Here is a 17,443-nt window from a genome sequence, read left to right on the forward strand (position 1 = left end):
GCTACACTGTCTTCCACAGCAGCTGCACAATTTTATATTCCTACCAGCAATGCACAAGCATTCCAACTTCTCCACATCCTTGCCAAAGCTTGTTTCTTTTCTTTCTTTTTCTAATAATAGCCATCCTAATGGGTGTCATGTGGTACCTCACTGTGTTTTTTTGGTTTTTTTGTTTGTTTTTTATTTATTTATTTATTTATTTATTTATTTATGGCTGTGTTGGGTCTTCGTTTCTGTGCAAGGGCTTTCTCCAGTTGCGGCGAGCGGGGGCCACTCTTCATCGCAGTGCGTGGGCCTCTCATTATCGCGGCCTCTCTTGTTGCGGAGCACAGGCTCCAGACGTGCAGGCTCAGTAGTTGTGGCCCACGGACCTAATTGCTCCGCGGCATGTGGGATCTTCCCAGACCAGGGCTCGAACCCGTGTCCCCTGCATTGGCAGGCAGACTCTCAACCACTGCGCCACCAGGGAAGCCCCCTCACTGTGTTTTAAATTTGCATTTCCCTAATGATTATACCTTATTTTTCATAAATCCTATTATCCAAGAAATACCTTAAGAGATTTTAAAAACCTCTTTACAAAATGAATAGTCCCCACATGTAGCTGAGGAAACTAATTGCTGCAATACTTCAAGCATAAATATGGTAGGTCCTGTGCTGGACACTTGTCACAGGTTAAGTTCCCCCAGGAAGTGAACTCTGAGACAGTTCAGAGTGCAGGCTGTTAAGTAAGGAGTGCCCTTGGGATGAACAGCTGTGGGAGAGGGGTCCCCGATAATTTTTAAGAGTTTAAAGGGGTCTTGAGATCAAAAAATTTGAGATCCACAGTCTAGAGCATACTAGATGAGGTAAAACCCCCTCAGAGTCACTTTAAATCAAATATCAGCCGTAAAAAAGGAACAGAATTGGGTCATTTGTAGAGACATAGATGGACCTAGAGACTGTAATACAGAGTGAAGCAAGTCAGAAAGAGAAAAACAAATATCATATATTAATGCATATATGTGGAATCTAGAAAAATGGTACAGATGAACTGGTTTGCAGAGCAGAAACAGAGACACAGATGTAGAGAACAAACGTGTGGACACCAAGGGGGGTAAAGCGGGGTGTGGGATGAATTGGGAGATTGGGATTGACACATATACACTAATATGCATGAAATTGATAACTAATAAGAACCTGCTTATAAAAAAAATAAATTAAATTCAAAAAATCAATCAATCAATCAAATATTTACCTGACTACTAAAATTGGAAGATCCTCTCTCCCATTTCCAATCTCTCTGTCTCTCTCTCTCTCTCTGACCTTCATTCCTTTTCCCACTTTATCCTAAAACTCTCTCACCTTCCTTGATGTGTTTCACTCTGCACCCCTGTCTCCAGCATATGTTTATCTCACCTTCTCCTCCAGACCTTTTCTGTGGGTTGCAAGAAATTAAACTGCTCCTGTTTCCATGCTGGCAGTAGCATTCTCTTTGATGAAGATAGATACAATACATTATATACAGCTTGTTTTCTTAGAACTTCTAAATCACAGAGAGGCATTTTGTTACTGTGTATGCAAACAGGGATGTATTGCATTTCATTTACATTGTAAGTTGAAATTGCACTTTTGTAATAAAGAAATTTCAGAAAATACCAGCAGCATCTATTTAAAGTTTATTGTGAAGAAAAAAAGTATATGCTGAATTGCCATCAAGAGATTAGACTCTCATATTTCCGTGAGGCCCATTCAAAATATGGATGATCAACACCTTTGCTTATTTCAATCCAAGTACAGAAACCACCAGAGAACCGAAAAATACCCAAAACTCAACCAAGTTCCAATGTTCCTCTGGTGACATAATCTCTCCTGGAAGAATGTCATGCTACAAAGGACACAGAATAAGTAAAGATCTGAAGTAGGTGGAGTAAGGAATCATCATGGCAATCAAATACGAGATGAGAAGAGGGCTTTCTTTTTGGTCTGGGGAGTTTTTGCTTTTTGGAAACATAATGTGTTGCTTCCTCCAAGCATCACACACACACACACAAAGTACGTAGCTTGATAAATTTAGTTGCAGTTCTGTCACAACAATGGTGACAAAATTTTCCTCTGACCACAATGTGTTTGAGTATAAATGCTTCCTCTTTCCAGGCTCTGGTTAGTACATATGCAAATTCCTAGTGAGGTGACACCCACTGTCCCACAGCAGGACTCCTTCTTGAGAGCAGACAGCGAGGATCTGGCCATCCTCTCTAGGCACAGGTGCAAAGGAATTAAACTGTATTCTAGCTGGTGAGTTCTCTGGCCTTATACCCATTTCACAGAAACTGATGATCGCAGCTGATCCAGTTTCACTGTGGCCAGCCAAGAGTGACACACAGATTCGGCCACGTGTTGGGCAGTACCTTTGTCACCTTGTGGAATGGGAATCAGTGGACAAGGCACTGCTGTCTCTCCTCCTGCCCCTGCTGTGTCACAGAGCCCCTCCACGCTGACTCTCTTCCCCAAGGGGCTTCAGCACTGCAGCTTGCACATGGAGCTGGCTTGGGGATGAAAGGGTGAGCAGAAACAGGAAATCAAATGGCAGGAAAGGAGAAATGAAAGAAAAGGGACTGAGAACAAATGGAATATTGTCAGCAGAAAGGAGAACAACAGAAGCAGAACCGTGAGAGACAAGGGAACCCTAAATATGAAAGAGTACTAGAACTTCTAATAATAGTTCCCATTTAGTACTGCTTACTATGTGTTAGGCACTGGATAAATATTTTATGTGAGTTTCTTCATCTCATTTAATCCTTACAACAAAACCTGTGGCAGGCAGTATTATTATGAATATTTTATGAAAAATAAAACATGCTCTTGCAATGAAAAAACAACCCCCCACATACACACACAACATTTAAAAGAAGTCAAAAGAGGAGAGGATAAAAAGAAGCAGAAAAAAAAGGGACAAACAGAAAGCACAAAATCAGATGGTAGAAATAAGTATAAACATACTAGAACTAAACTGTACAGTTAAAAGACAAGACTGACACGATTTCAATTTTCTTAAATTTTCTGAGGATTGATTTGTGACCCAAGATGTTCTGACCACAATGCTATGAGATTGGAAATCAATTACAGGAAAAAAACTGTAAAAAACACAAATACATGGAGGCTAAACAGTGCACGACTAAATAACCAAGAGATCGCTGAAGAAATCAAAGAAGAAATAAAAAAATACATAGAAACAGATGACAATAAAAACACGATGACCCAAAACCTATGGGACGCAGCAAAAGCAGTTGTAAGAGGGAAGTTTATAGCAATTCAATCTCACCTAAAGAAACAAGAAAAATCTCAAATAAACAATCAAACCCTACCCTTAAAACAACTAGAGAAAGAAGAACAAAGAAAATCCAAAGTTGGCAGAAGGAAAGAAATCATAAAGATCAGAGCAGAAATAAATGAAAGAGAAATGAAGAAAACAATAGCAAAGATCAATAAAATGAAAAGCTGGTTCTTTGAGAAGATAAACAAACCTGATAAACCCTTAGCCAGACTCATCAAGAAAGAAAGGGAGAGGATGCAAATCAATAAAATTAGAAATGAAAAAGGAGAAATCACAACTGACACTGCAGTAATACAAAGGATTATAAGAGACTCCTACAAACAACTTTATGCCAATAAAATGGACAACCATGAAGAAATGGACAAATTCTTGGAAAGGTACAATTTTCCAAGACAGAACCAGGAAGAATTAGAAAATATAAACAGACCTATCACAAGCAATGAAATTGAAACCATAATTAAAAATCTTCCAACAAACAAAAGTCCAGGACCAGATGGCTTCACAGGCAAATTCTATCAAATATTTAGAGAAGAGCTAACACCGATCCTTCTCAAACTCTTCCAAAAACTTGCAGAGGGAAAAACACTCCCAAATTCATTCTATGAAGCCACCATCACCCTGATACCAAACCAGAAAAAGATATCACACAAAAAAATATTGTAGACCAATATCACTGATGAACATAGATGCAAAAATCGTGAACAAAATACTAGCAAGCAGAATCCAACAGCATATTAAAAGGATCATATGGGGCTTCCCTGGTGGCGCAGTGGTTGGGAGTCTGCCTGCCAGTGCGGAGGACACGGGTTCGTGCCCCGGTCTGGGAAGATCCCACATGCCGCGGAGTGGCTGGGCCCGTGAGCCACAATTGCTGAGCCTGCGCGTCTGGAGCCTGTGCTCCGCAACAGGAGAGGCCGCGATAGTGGGGGGCCCACGCACCGCGATGAAGAGTGGCCCCCGCTTGCCACAACTAGAGAGAGCCCTTGCACAGAAATGAAGACCCAACACAACCAAAATAAATAAAATAAATAAATTAATATTTAAAAAAAAAAAATTCCTGATCCCAGGTCATACCCCAGACCAATTAAATCAGCATCTTTGCATTTAAAAAAAAAAAAAAAAGGATCATACACCATGATCAAGTGGGATTTATCCCAGGGACACAAGGATTCTTCAATATATGCAAATAAATCAATGTGATACACCACATTAACAAATTAAGGAATAAAACCATATGATCATCTCAATAGATGCAGAAAAAGCTTTTGACAAAATTCAACACCGATTTATGATAAAAACTCTCCAGAAAATGGGCATAGAGGGAACCTACCTCAACATAATAAAGGCCATATATGACAAACCCACAGCAAGCATCATACTCAATGGTGAAAATCTGAAATCATTTCTACTAAGATCAGGAACAAGACAAGGATGTCCACTCTCGCCACTCTTTTATTGTATTTTATTTTATTTTTATTTTTATTTTTTTAAATTTTTGGCTGTGTTTGGTCTTTGCTGCTGCACGTGGGCTTTTCTCTAGTTGCGGCGGGCGGGGGCTACTCTTCATTGCGGTGCGCAGGCTTCTCATTGGATGGCTTCCCTTGTTGCAGAGCATGGACTCTAGGCGTGCAGGCTTCAGTAGTTGTGGCACTCAGGCTCAGTAGTTGTGGCTCACGGGCTTAGTTGCTCTGCAGCATGTGGGATCTTCCCAGAGCAGGGCCCAAACCCATGTCCCCTGCATTGGCAGGCTGATTCTTAACCACTGCACCACCAGGGAAGTCCATCGCCACTCTTATTCAACATAGTTTTGGAGGTCCTAGCCATGGCAATCAGAGAAGAAAAAGAAATAAAAGGAATACAAATTGGAAAAGAAGAAATAAAACTGTCACTCTTTGCAGATGACATGATACTATACATAGAAAATCCTAAAGATGCCACCAGAAAGCTACTAGAACTAATCAAAGAATCTGGTAAGGTTGCAGGATACAAAATTAATGCACAGAAATCTCTGGCGTTCGTATACACCAACAACGAAAAATCAGAAAGAGAAATTAAGGAAGCACTCCCAGTTACCACTGCAACAAAAGGAATAAAATACCTAGGAATAAACCTACCTAAGGAGACAAAAGACCTGTATGCAGAAAACTATAAGACACTGATGAAAGAAATTAAAGATGATACAAATGGATGGAGAGATATACCATGTTCTTGGATTGGAAGAATCAATATTGTGAAAATGACTATACTACCCAAAGCAATCTACAGATTCAATTCAATCCCTATCAAACTACCAATGGCATTCTTTACAGAGTTAGAACAAAAAATTTTACAGTTTGTATGGAAACACAAAAGACCCCGAATAGCCAAAGCAATCTTGAGAAAGAAAAATGGAGCTGGAGGAATCAGGCTCCCCGACTTCAAACTATACCACAAAACTACAGTAATCAAGACAGTATGATACTGGCACAAAAACAGAAATGTAGATCAGTGGAACAGGATAGAAAGCCCAGAGATAAAACCACACACATATGGGTACCTAATTTATGACAAAGGAGGCAAGAACATACAGTGGAGAAAAGACAGCCTCTTCAATAAGTGGTGCTGGGAAAACTGGGCAGCTACATGTAAAAGAATGAAATTAGAACACTAGGTAACACCATACAAAAAAATAAACTCCAAATGGATTAAAGACTTAAATATAAGACCAGACACTATAAAATTCTTAGAGGAAAACATAGGAAAAACACTCTTTGACATAAACCACAGCAAGATCTTTTTGGGCCCACCTCCTAGAGTAATGGAAATAAAAACATAAACAAATGGGACTTAAAAGCTTTTGCACAGCAAAGGAAACCGTAAACAAGACAAAAAGACAACCCTTAGAATGGGATAAAAATTTGCAAATGAAACAACAGACAAAGGATTAATCTCCAAGATATACAAACAGATCATGGAGCTCACTATCAAAAAATACAAACAGTCCAGTTAAAAAATGGGCGGAAGACTGAAGTAGACACTTCACCAAGGAAGACATGCAGATGTCCAAGAGGCACATGAAAAGATGCTCAACATCACTAAGTATTAGAGAAATGCAAATCAAAACTACAATGAGGTATCACCTCACGCTGGTCAGAATGGCCATTATCAAAAAATCTACAAACAGCAAATGCTGGGGAGGGTGTGGAGAAAAGGGAACCCTCCTGCCCTGTTGGTGGGAATGTAAATTGATACAACCACTATGGAAAACAGCATGGAGGTTCCTTAAAAAACTAAAAATAGAACTACCATCTGACCCAGCAATCCCACTACTGGGCATATACCCTGAGAAAACCATAAGTCAAAAAGAGACATGGGGGCTTCCCTGGTGGCTCAGTGGTTAAGAATCCACCTGCCAATGCAGGGGACATGGGTTCGATCCTTGGTCCAGGAAGATCCCACATGCCGCGGAGCAACTAAGCCCGTGTGCCACAACTACTGAGCCTGCGCACCTAGAGCCTATGCTCCTCAACAAGAGAAGCCACTGCAATGAGAAGCCCACGCACCACATCGAAGAGTAGCCCCTGCTCGCCGCAACTAGAGAAAGCCCACGCACAGCAATGAAGACCCAACTCAGCCAAAAATAAATAAATAAATAAATTTATTAAAAAAAAAAAAAGAGAGACATGTACCGCAATGTTCATCACAGCACTATTTACAATAGCCAGGACATGGAAGTGACCTAAGTGTCCATCGACAGATGAATGGATAAAGAAGATGTGGCACATATATACAATGGAATATTAGTCAGCCATAAAAAGAAACGAAATTGAGTTATTTGTAGGGAGGTGGATGGACCTAGAGTCTGTCATACAGAGTGAAGTAAGTCAGAAAGAGAAAAACAAATACCGTATGCTAATGCATGTATATGGAATCTAAAAAAAAAAATGGTACTGATGAACCTAGTTGCAAGGCAGGAATAAAGAGGTAGACATAGAGAATGGACTTGAGGACATGGGGTGGGAGGGCAAAGCTGGGGCCAAGTGAGAGTAGCATCGACATATATACACTACCGAATATAAAGCAGCTGGCTGGTGGGAAGCAGCAGCATAGCACAGGGAGATCAGCTCGTTGCTTTGTGACCACCTAGAGGGGTGGGATAGGGAGGGTGGGAGGGAGGCTCAAGAGGGAGGGGATATGGGGACATGTGTATGCATATGGCTGATTTGCTTTGTTGTGCAACAGAAACTAACACAGTATTGTGAAGCAATTATACTCCAATAAAGATCTATTTAAAAAAAAAAAGACAATGATTGCCTATCGATAGAAAAGAAACAAATTTGCACTGTATGTTGTTTCCAAGAGCACATCTAAAACACAATAGCAGGGACAGGAAAGTAAGGATGCGGGGAAAACGTACCAGGCACATACTACTGACCACAAGAAAGCTTATGAAGTTATACTAATATTAGTCAAATAGACCCTGAGGCCAAAAGCACTCATAGATTAATGAAAGTTACTTCATAATGATTAATGACTTGGTTTACTGTGAAGCTATAACAGTTCTAGATTTGCATGCATCTGATGAAATAGCCTCAAAAATACATATATATAAAGCAAAAATCAACAGAATTATAAGGAGAACTTGACAGATCCACCATCATAGTATGATGGTGGGAGATTTTAACACGTCTCAGTAACTGATAGGTCCGACAGGAAAAAAAAAAAAAAAAAACTCAGCAAGTACATGGATTTGACCAACACAATCCACAAACTTGATATAATGGACACATGTAGAACATTTGGCCCAATAATTGGAGAATTGTTCCTCAAACACTCATGAAACACTTACAAAAATGAACTATACATTGTATCATAAAGCAAACCTCATCAAATCCGCAAGGCTTGGTACCATCCTGGGAAGTGAGGATGCAGAGAAGTGAAGTTCCGGCCTTTGCCTCCGTGGCTGAGAAGTGGGGAGGATGGCCCAGAATGCACACAGCCATGGCCCAGCTCCAGGAATGCTACCCACTACGTGGTCGTGGTCGTGCTGCAGTCATCCTGCTCTAAGCAGCCCAGTCAGAAAGGGCAATCCAGGTGAAGGGCTGTGGGCGATATGGCATAGTTCAGGAACTAAATCGAAATGGGTTTTGCTGCTCCCCCGCCCTCCCCCAAGCCTGGTGTTTTCCAAGTGAAAAGTGAGGCCTCAATCCCTCAGAGGGAACTGTGCAACAGCCAGATAGGCAAAGTGACCTCTGGGGATGTGCAAATTCGAGCATTGATTCCATAGCGGAGGCACCAGGCACCGTAGATTGAGGCAAGAGGGACCGGAGGGTTCTCTGTTCAAATGTAAATAGTAACTACCCTACACATTCAAGACAAACAATGGAGACTTTTCAGGACAAAAAGATGCAGGCAGCTAACATGCAAGTGATGCATTTGAATCTTTAAACTGAAGCGTCCTGAGTGGTGAGGCACTAGCACAGATGGGACTGTTGAAGGCTGCGCTTGGCAGTGTGCAAAGATTGGTCCTGCCTGGGCCAGGGAAGGGCCCAGGACCTAAATAGGGTCTTACATCCAGGGTGGAGAGGGTACAGTGAGAAGGTTCCTTGAATCCTGGCTGAGACGCTGGGGTAGTGGCCCCAATGACAGCACCCCAACCTGAGGCCAAAGGAGGAGCCCCGGATTCCCGACGAGGCACAGAGGCCCTTCCTCTGAAGTGTCGGAAAGCAGAACGGGGCCAGCTCCGTAGAGGGAGTGTTTGCGGTCTGAAGGGAGTGAGGCCACGGAGTCCCTGAAAGGGATATTGAATGCTCTCAAGGGGAGAGAGAGAGAGAGTAGGGGTGCCAGGCCCCAGGAGTATGCTCTTTGCAACACAGCGCCCCAAGTTGTTTGGCCCAGGGAAGAATTGGCCTCACAGCCCCAGGGGTCTGATGGTGGAGCCCACAGTTTGCCTAGAGGCTGACCCTGTCCATGACTGCCAAGCCTCAAATAGTCTTTCCCTAGCCTTCTTCCCTCTGGGCAAGAATTAAGGAAGTCTTGATGATTCCTCTTAGACAACCAGATCTCCTAAACACCACTTTTATTATGTATGCCACCACCTTGCTGGTAAAAGGCTCCTTATTACTTCTGAGATCTAGCCTCAAGCTGACTGCTGTTTGCTTATGCGCTCTCTGTCCCTACCTCCCCCTCCCTCTCCCTCCCTCCCTTTCCCCCAACCCGTTTCCCTAAGTTCTGGTCATCCTTCAAGGTCTAGTTCAACTCCCATCTACTCCAAGAAGCCTTCAAAAGCAATTCCAACCATACTGGTCTGTCTCGCCTTTCTCTGAAACCTGTACCACAGAAGAGCATTTTTGCCATTTATGTTTGTTTGTTCCATTTCCTCTAATTGTTTTATATACCTTTCCATACTTACGCTGGAAGTTTCCCAAGGGCAACAGCAAGAACTGTTGCCTTTTTTGGTTGGTTGGTTGGTTGCTTGCTTGGTATCCCTCATAGCACCTATCAAAGTGTAGCTTATTCATTCGTTCAAACGTATTTATTGAGTATGTACTATGTGTCACATACAGTTCTGAGTGCTGGGGATACAGCTGGGGGAAAAAAATCAGAAAAAATTCCCTGCCCTCCTGAAGCTTACATTCGAGTGTTAGAGAGACAGAGTGACCCAGGAAGGGAGATAGGGAGTGTTGATGGGGTTTGCAATTTTCGATGAGGCGGCCAGAGCAGGCCTCAATGAGCTATCTGAATGAAGTGAGGGAGTGGGGCAAGTAGCAGCGGAAATAGGCAGGGCAAAGGCCCTGAGGCAGGAGTGCGCTTGGCCTGTGTGAGGAACGGCCAGACAGTCCTGTCACAGGCCTCTTGTGCAAACAGCACTTCCTTGAGTGCACCCTGTGAAACTGCTAGAAGAAAACCACTTGCTGAAGAGCAAAAACCTTTAAGTCAATTAAATCCGGACTGATCACGTCACATTCATCTTCATGTTCTCTGTGGTGCCAGACGTTGTCTCCCCAAATAAACTTATAACCTAAGTCAGAGCAGTGTGCTTGCATGCTGTACACATGGCCTCCAATCAGATTGCTGGCCCTAAGCTCCTCCTAGGTGGAAATCCTGGAGTCACCCTGGACAGAGTCTCCGGCCTCCAGGAACGTAAATCCAGTGGCAGAAACTGACATGCACACAAACCTCTGTTTTATTTGCTATGGTACAGGAATTTGTCGAGTGCTACGGGCACACATATAGGAGGGAGTAAAGTATTTTGCATTTGGGGGCTAAAGAAGCTAAAAAAATAAGTGACATTTGAAGAATGGAGAAGCTTTCTGGGCAACAGAACAGCAAGAGGAAAGGTCTGTAGTGAGAATATACCAGAGGTGACAAACAAGTAGTAAGTAAGGGAAGTAGGCCAGGCCAGGGAGCTTAGGGCCTGTGCAGACAGGAGGCACGTGCCCTCTTGATGAGGTGGCAGCCCTGTTTAGCACCCTCTGACAGCTGGCACAGTGAAACACAGGCCCAGTGTTATCAGAACTTCTGGTTTCTTAAGAGAAGCTAAAGATCTGGGGTGTTATGCAAAATCGCCTGTTTATTTTTCTTCTTCATTTCTGGCATCTACATCTAAATAAATATAAACATGATGTGAACCAAACAAAATTGCCTGCAAGGGACATTCAGCCTGAAGGTGGCCAGCAGCTAGGAGGGCTAGAGCTCCCAGTGACTTGGGGAGCCTGGCTGGACATAAAGCTGGAAAGAGTTTGGGGAATCGGACACGAAGAAACAAGCCTGCAGGCAAAGGAGTTGGGACTGCCTTTTGTGGCATTTGAGGGGAGGGGGTGTCACTGAAGAAGCTTAAGCTGGGAGTGAAATGGTCAGATTTTCACATTGGGAAGGTCTGTCTCCTGGAGGGTGGATTTGAAGACCATTGTGATCTATAAGGGCAAGACGATAAGGACCTGAACAGAACAGTGGAGGTGAGGTGGGGCAAAGAGTAGATCTGAGAAATGTTCTCCCATCTAAGTGACCTCATGGCTTATTGGTGGGGTGGGCAGACTATGTACACTAGATACAGGGAAGGGAGGTGTCAAGGATAAGTTTTAGCATTAATCTCTCACTGATTTTTGGTGGGCATGAGGACAGTGGCTGGGTAGGGATAAAGTACAAAAGATAACAAAGTACGCTAGCTCAGAATTTCTCAATTATTGTCATTTTGTGCCGGGGAAGTCTGTTCTGGGGGACCACCCTGTGCATTGTTGGATGTTTCACAGCATCCTTGGCCTCTACCCACTAGATCCCTCAAGTTGTGACCGCCAAAAGTGTCTCCAGACGTTGCTTCCACCACAGAGGCAAAATCGCCCCTGTTTGGGAACCATTGCTCTAGTGTCAGGAGGGCAATTCCCTGTTTGCTACTTCCCTTTTTTCTTTGCATTGCAGTGGCGCTGAGGGTCTGTTCTGGTTTCGCTTAGTAAAAGGTAGAAGACCTTTTGTGAGATTTTTGCTTAAGGAGCCAGAATTCTTGACTAAGCCCTTGGTCTGTGCTGGGGTCTGTGTCCTTTTTTTTAAAAATTTTATTTATTTTTGGCTGCATTGGGTCTTCATTGCTGTGCACGGGCGTTCTCTAGTCGCGGCGAGCGGGGGCTGCTCTTCATTGCGGTGCACGGGCTTCTCACTGTGGTGGCTTCTCTTGTTGCAGAGCACGGGCTCTAGGCATGCGGGCTTCAGTAGTTGTGGCACAAGGGCTCAGTAGTTGTGGCTCACGGGCTTAGTTGCTCCGCGGCATGTGGGATCTTCCCAGACCAGGGCTTGAACCCGTGTCCCCTGCATTGGCAGGCGGATTCTTAACCACTGCACCATGAGGGAAGCCCGGGTCTGTGTCCTTTATGAACTCAGCAGGGGTCCTCTAGCTGGCTGGAAGGAGATCTGACTTTGGAAAGAGGGACATCATTCTCTCCCCCCAGATACTTTCTTGTTTGTGCCCCTTTCTAACTCCATTTACAGAAAAGAAGAAAGCCTTAGTGAGAAGGGTAAAGATCAAGAAAGCCAACAGGATGCACCAGTCAGCCCAGAACTCCAGCCACGACCAGCCAAAGCGAAAAGAACTGCAACTGGGAATCTCACACCCAAGTCATCAGGGCTCAATGGATTAAAGGTTAGAGCTAAACTTGATGTTGACTCATCAGGACTTTGATTACACTAAGCCAAAATGAGAGCTCTTTGTTTATTGCAGTTCCTGGAAAGCCTTGTATTTGTCTTCATCTTCTTGCACGCGGGGGCAGTGGCCTAACTCAATCAAGATGTTCTTTGAGTAAAAGTACACAGAGATTACAAATAAAAGTTTGATGCTGAAGAAACAGCATTCCTAACCCTCGCCTAGCCCTACAAAAAAAATTCTTTTTTCAAATGTCGCATGACGTTTAGGGTCTAGAGGAAATGGAACTGACTCTAAGAGTCTTACCCATTACAGCAGGCCAGGACTGTCGAAGCCATGCCACCACGCTTGGTTTTTTTTCCTCACAATGCGCACACTTTCAGGGCCTTTTCTGAAGGTTAATGACAAGTCGTGACCCTTATTTTTCTAATTGTTTGCAGCCATTACTGTTCATTTCATTAAGGACTTGCTCAGTCTATGCCAGGCGGTGCCCATAATGGCACTCAGCCAGTTCCCAGGGGCTCCTGTTCCAACTGGAGACTTCTTAAAAGGCAGATGACATAATCATTTTGGAAACATTATTATAAACTTATTGTATAATGTTTATAGCAAATGTCAACAAGTGTATGTGTGTGGTGATGGGGAAGGGGAGGTCTTAGGTTAGAGAGTGGCTAGCCTATTTGTGGGGCGATTTAGAAATAATAGTAACCTCTCTCAGTTCTGCTGGTTTCGATAGTTTACACAGTGTTTTCATAAACATTATTTTGTTCAGTAATATACACAGGCAAGGATTCATTCTGAACTTTGGAGTGCAAGACTCAATATCTCAAAATTCAGCACGGGCAGGCCTGCCTTCTGGAAGCCTCTCCTGCCTCTGCCCTCCCATAGGTTGTCCCTTCTTTGAGTTCCCTGTTCTTGCCTTATGATCGCCCCTCACACTGGCTGCAGCACTTTGTTGGCAGGGCCTGCTTTTAATGAGTGTCTACTGCAGTTTCTAGAAGGACAATAATATTTATTGAACTTGAGGGCCTTAATTCCAAGAGTGAGGCCTTTGTTTCGGATAGGTTAAACATCCCCAGGCTCTTTGAGTAGGGTCTAGACTAGGTGTATTATCTGCAATTTTATTGCTATATTTTTTGCAAAAGATTTCAGGTGTGTCCATTGGCTTAATTCAACCAAAATACACCCTAGTTAGTGGGTCTCATCATCCATCCAGACATGACACTTTTTTGGGGGGGATAGTGCCAGAATAATCCCCCCCCCCCAGTGGTGTACATGACCTAATCCCAGACAACTGTGAATATGTTTGTTACCTTATATGGCACAAGTGACGTTGCAGGTGTGATTAAATCAAGGATTTTTCAAAATTAATTTTTATTGGAGTATAGTTGATTTACAATGTTCTGTTAGTTTCAGGTGTACAGCAAAGTGAATCAGTTATACATATACATATATCCACTCTTTTTTAGATTCTTTTCCCATATAGGCCATTACAGAGTATTGAGTAGAGTTCCCTGTGCTATACAGTAGGTTCTTATTAGTTATTAATCAAGGATTTTGAGATAGGGAGATTATCATGGATTATCTGGTAGGTCCAAATCTATTTTTTTCCTTAAAAAATTTTTTTTTAAATTTATTTTTGGCTGCATCAGGTCTTAGTTGCGGCATGCGGGATCTTCGCCGCGCACGCGGGCTTCTCTCTAGTTGAGGTGCTTGAACTCAGTAGTTGTGGCGCGCAGGCTTAGTTGCCCCGCGGGCATGTGGGATCTTAGTTCTCCGACCAGGGATCGAACTTGCGTCCCCTGCACTGGAAGGCGGACTCTTTACCACCGGGCCACCGGGGAAATCCCGGGGAAATCCCCCACCCCCCAATTTTTAAAAAATTTGTACACAATTTCAAAAGGTTACACTCCGTCTACAGCTATTACAGAATATTGGCTATACTCCCCGTGTTGTGGAATACATCCTTAGAGCCTATCTACACCCAGTAGTTTGTACCTCCCACTCCCCCACCCCTTTATGGCCCCCCCAACCACTAGTTCCTTCTCTATATCTGGTAGGTCCAATCAAATCACAAGGGTTTTTATAAACGTAAAAGGAAGGCAGGAAGGTCAGAGTATGTGACGAGGGAAGCAGAGGTCTGAGTGGTACAGGAACCAGCCAAGGAATGTAGGCAGTCTCTAGAAGCTGGAAAAGGCAAGGAAATAGATTCTCCCTTAGAACCTCCAGAAGGAACGCAGCTCTGCCTACACCTAGATTTTAGCCCAGTGAGACTTCTGACTTCCAGAACTCTAATATAATACAGCTGGGTTGTTTTAAGTCACTAAATTTGTGGTAATTTGTTACATCAGGCACAGGAAACTAAAGAGTTCCCGTTTTCCTCCACCCTCAGCGTCATTAATCCTCATAGCCACCCACTTTCAACGTATTCAATGCGCATCCTTCCCGCTCACCTTCCGTCTCTCAATATATATCTATCAAAAAGAAAGATGAAGAAAGTTCTTGGTGAGCTTTGAAAAATCGAAGTACATAGTATGGCACTGTCCCTCATATTTATAATTTTTCTTTCTTTCTTTTTTTTCTTCGACTCAACATTATGTCTCACCAGCTTTCAAATATACCTTTCGTCCCGTTGACAAAGCACACTCCCGCCAAGTCCCCTCCTTGGTCTTCCAAGTCCTCCCTGTGAGGTCAGGCCTGGGTTTACTAACCCCCGAGTCAGAATTTAGGAAACAAGGGCTCAGAGGCCAACGACTGGAAGCTTCGTCTCCAGACTCCCAGGCCAAGGCTCCTTCCCCGAGCCCGCCCTGCCCCGGTGCCCGGCAGGGCACAGCCCGGGGCCTGTCCGAGGCTCCGCCAGGCTGCACAGTCCGCACCGGGCCGGGCGGCGCGGGGGCCGCGCCGCAACACGGTCGGGGAAGTTCTGTCTGGCTCGGGATCGGACTCCGGGGGCGCGGTGGCGGCTCGGCTGCCGCGGGGCCAGGTGTCGCGCCGCGGAAGCCGCCGCAGGAGTCGCGGGCGCCGCGCCCCGCCCCTCTGCCCTCGCTGGCCGCCTGGGGTTACCTGCGGCCTGTGGGCTGGGCGGCCCTTCCGGTCTGCGCCGGCCCCCGGCCTCCAGGGCGGTGGAGCCGGGAAGTGGGAGAGGGGGCGAAGGAGGCGGAGACTGCCGCGGCTGCAGCCCGGCCGGGCTCCGAGCGAGGGACTGCATGGAGCGGCCGGCGCGGCTTTGCGGGCTGTGGGCGCTGCTGCTCTGCGCCGGCGGCGGCGGGGTGGCCGCGCCCGCGGGTGAGTGCGGCCCCCGGGGCCCGGGGCGGTGGGGGTCGCGGCCGAGAGGCCAGCAGGGGCGCTCCGGGGCCGCCGCGGCGGGGGTGGGCGCCGGGGGCCGTCCCCACGACGCCCCGCGGCCGCCGCCGCCTCCCTCGCCCGGCTAGAGGTGGGGGAACCGGAGCGGCCGGGCTTTCCCGGATCCCGGGCGGCGGGGGCGGCGGCGGGGCCGGAGGACGACGACTTGTCGCCGCACTTCCCTCGGCCGTCGGGAAGCGGCGAGGAGCCTGGCGCCGGGGCCCAGGGCCGAAACGAGTCCGTGGCATCGGAGGGCAGCGGGGTCGGGAGCTGGAATGTCGCCGGTGCCCCCGGGAGGGGATGAGGGGCTGGGAGGCCGCGGGGACGGCGAGCGAGGTCCGGGCGAGGTGGGACGCGCCGGGGCTTCTTGCGCGGCCGGTCCAGCGAGGGGGTGGGAGTCGAAGGGAACCTCTAAAGCTCCTAGTCCCTGTAGGAAAAGGACGTGAGGGTCGCGGCCACCCCTGGCGTCCAAGAAATCCAGTGGGAATCCCGGAGCAGCATCCACGTGGATGCCTTTTTTTCCTTTTCCTTTATTAACCTTTACATTTTGGAATAATTTTCAATTGACAGAAAAGTTGCAAAGATAGTATAGAGAGTTCTCGTATACCCCTCACCCTGGTGTGGCAAGTTAAATTAATCAGCCAGAGTTACTGTGAAAAGTTGAGGGCTAATGAATTCCTCACGGCCAGCTTTTGCCATGAGTGGCCTTCTGGACATTTTTGGTGACGATAGTAGCTCCAAATTCGATAGGTTTTATTGTCACATTGACACAAACACCCACAATTTGTTTATTGCATTTTCAACCAGTGTGTTGTGCTTTGAAACCCAGGTTGAAATGTTGATTAGGAAACCTCGATGGCCTCTATTGATTTAGTCAACAAAACGTATGCACAGTCTCCTCTGTGCCAGGCAGCGTTCTAGGGGCAGAGAGTGGAGCCGTGAGCAAAACAGGTCAAGTCCCTGCCCTTTGGAGTTTATATGCTGTTGGCAGTCAGAGGAAGGGGCCGGGGGGAGTAAAATATAAGGTATGTCAGATGGCGATAAGTACTATGGAGAAAAACAAAGCAGGGAAGGGGTTTGCCATTGTAAATAGGGTGGAGTAGGAAGACCTCCACTGAAAAGGTGGCATTTGAGTAGAGACTTGAGGGATGTTTGACAGTCAATGATTCAAGTGCCTGCCTTGTTTAGTACTGAGCCAGGCTCTGTAGGTTGGCTTAGAACCTTAGAGTATACTGCGTAATCGTTGCCCCCAGTTCACTTGGGGGAATCTGATTCCCATAATCATATGGGGCAGCTGCAGTCCAGAGAAGGGAGGGGGTCACCCATCTCTTTAGTCTCCTGATTTTCACCGTGCTACTCTAACCCCCTCCCTCCTACAGACTTCCTCCCCCCACGCACCTGGAACAACAAACAGCTGGCCCTCTAGTAATGCTGGCAACCCCCAACTTAATCAGTTTTGTCACAGAAGTTCATTAGTAACTTGGTTACTTAGAAATAGAAAAACTTTTTTCCCATTGGAAATATTGATAGAATTGCATGGTGAAATAAAAAAGAAGAAAAACAGTCAGGGGACTTGAGTTTTAGTGGTCTGACATTTCCCAGGTGTGGGACTTCAGGGCTTGTCATTTCCCCTTCCTTGTACAGCAGCTTTCTCATCTGTGATAGGAGGTTGAACT

The 17,443-nt window shown here is 45.5% G+C and overlaps 1 protein-coding gene across 2 annotated transcripts in view; it reads left to right on the plus strand.

Annotated features, from left to right (window-relative positions):
* The first annotated feature begins 15,448 nt into the window (after positions 1–15,448).
* Positions 15,449–17,443, plus strand: part of IL13RA1 (interleukin 13 receptor subunit alpha 1) — a 67,143-nt gene continuing 65,148 nt past the window's right edge. Inside the window, exon 1 of one of the 2 annotated variants that reach the window (XM_082377342.1) lies at positions 15,449–15,710. In XM_082377342.1, coding sequence (XP_082233468.1) covers positions 15,632–15,710 — 79 coding nt within the window. In that variant the 5' untranslated portion in view covers positions 15,449–15,631. The remainder of the gene's footprint in view (positions 15,711–17,443) is intronic. The other variant, XM_082377341.1, reaches the window with a different exon arrangement.

Source organism: Balaenoptera borealis (genome assembly GCF_965194805.1).
Source record: "Balaenoptera borealis genome assembly, chromosome: X".
NCBI lineage: Eukaryota > Metazoa > Chordata > Mammalia > Artiodactyla > Balaenopteridae > Balaenoptera > Balaenoptera borealis.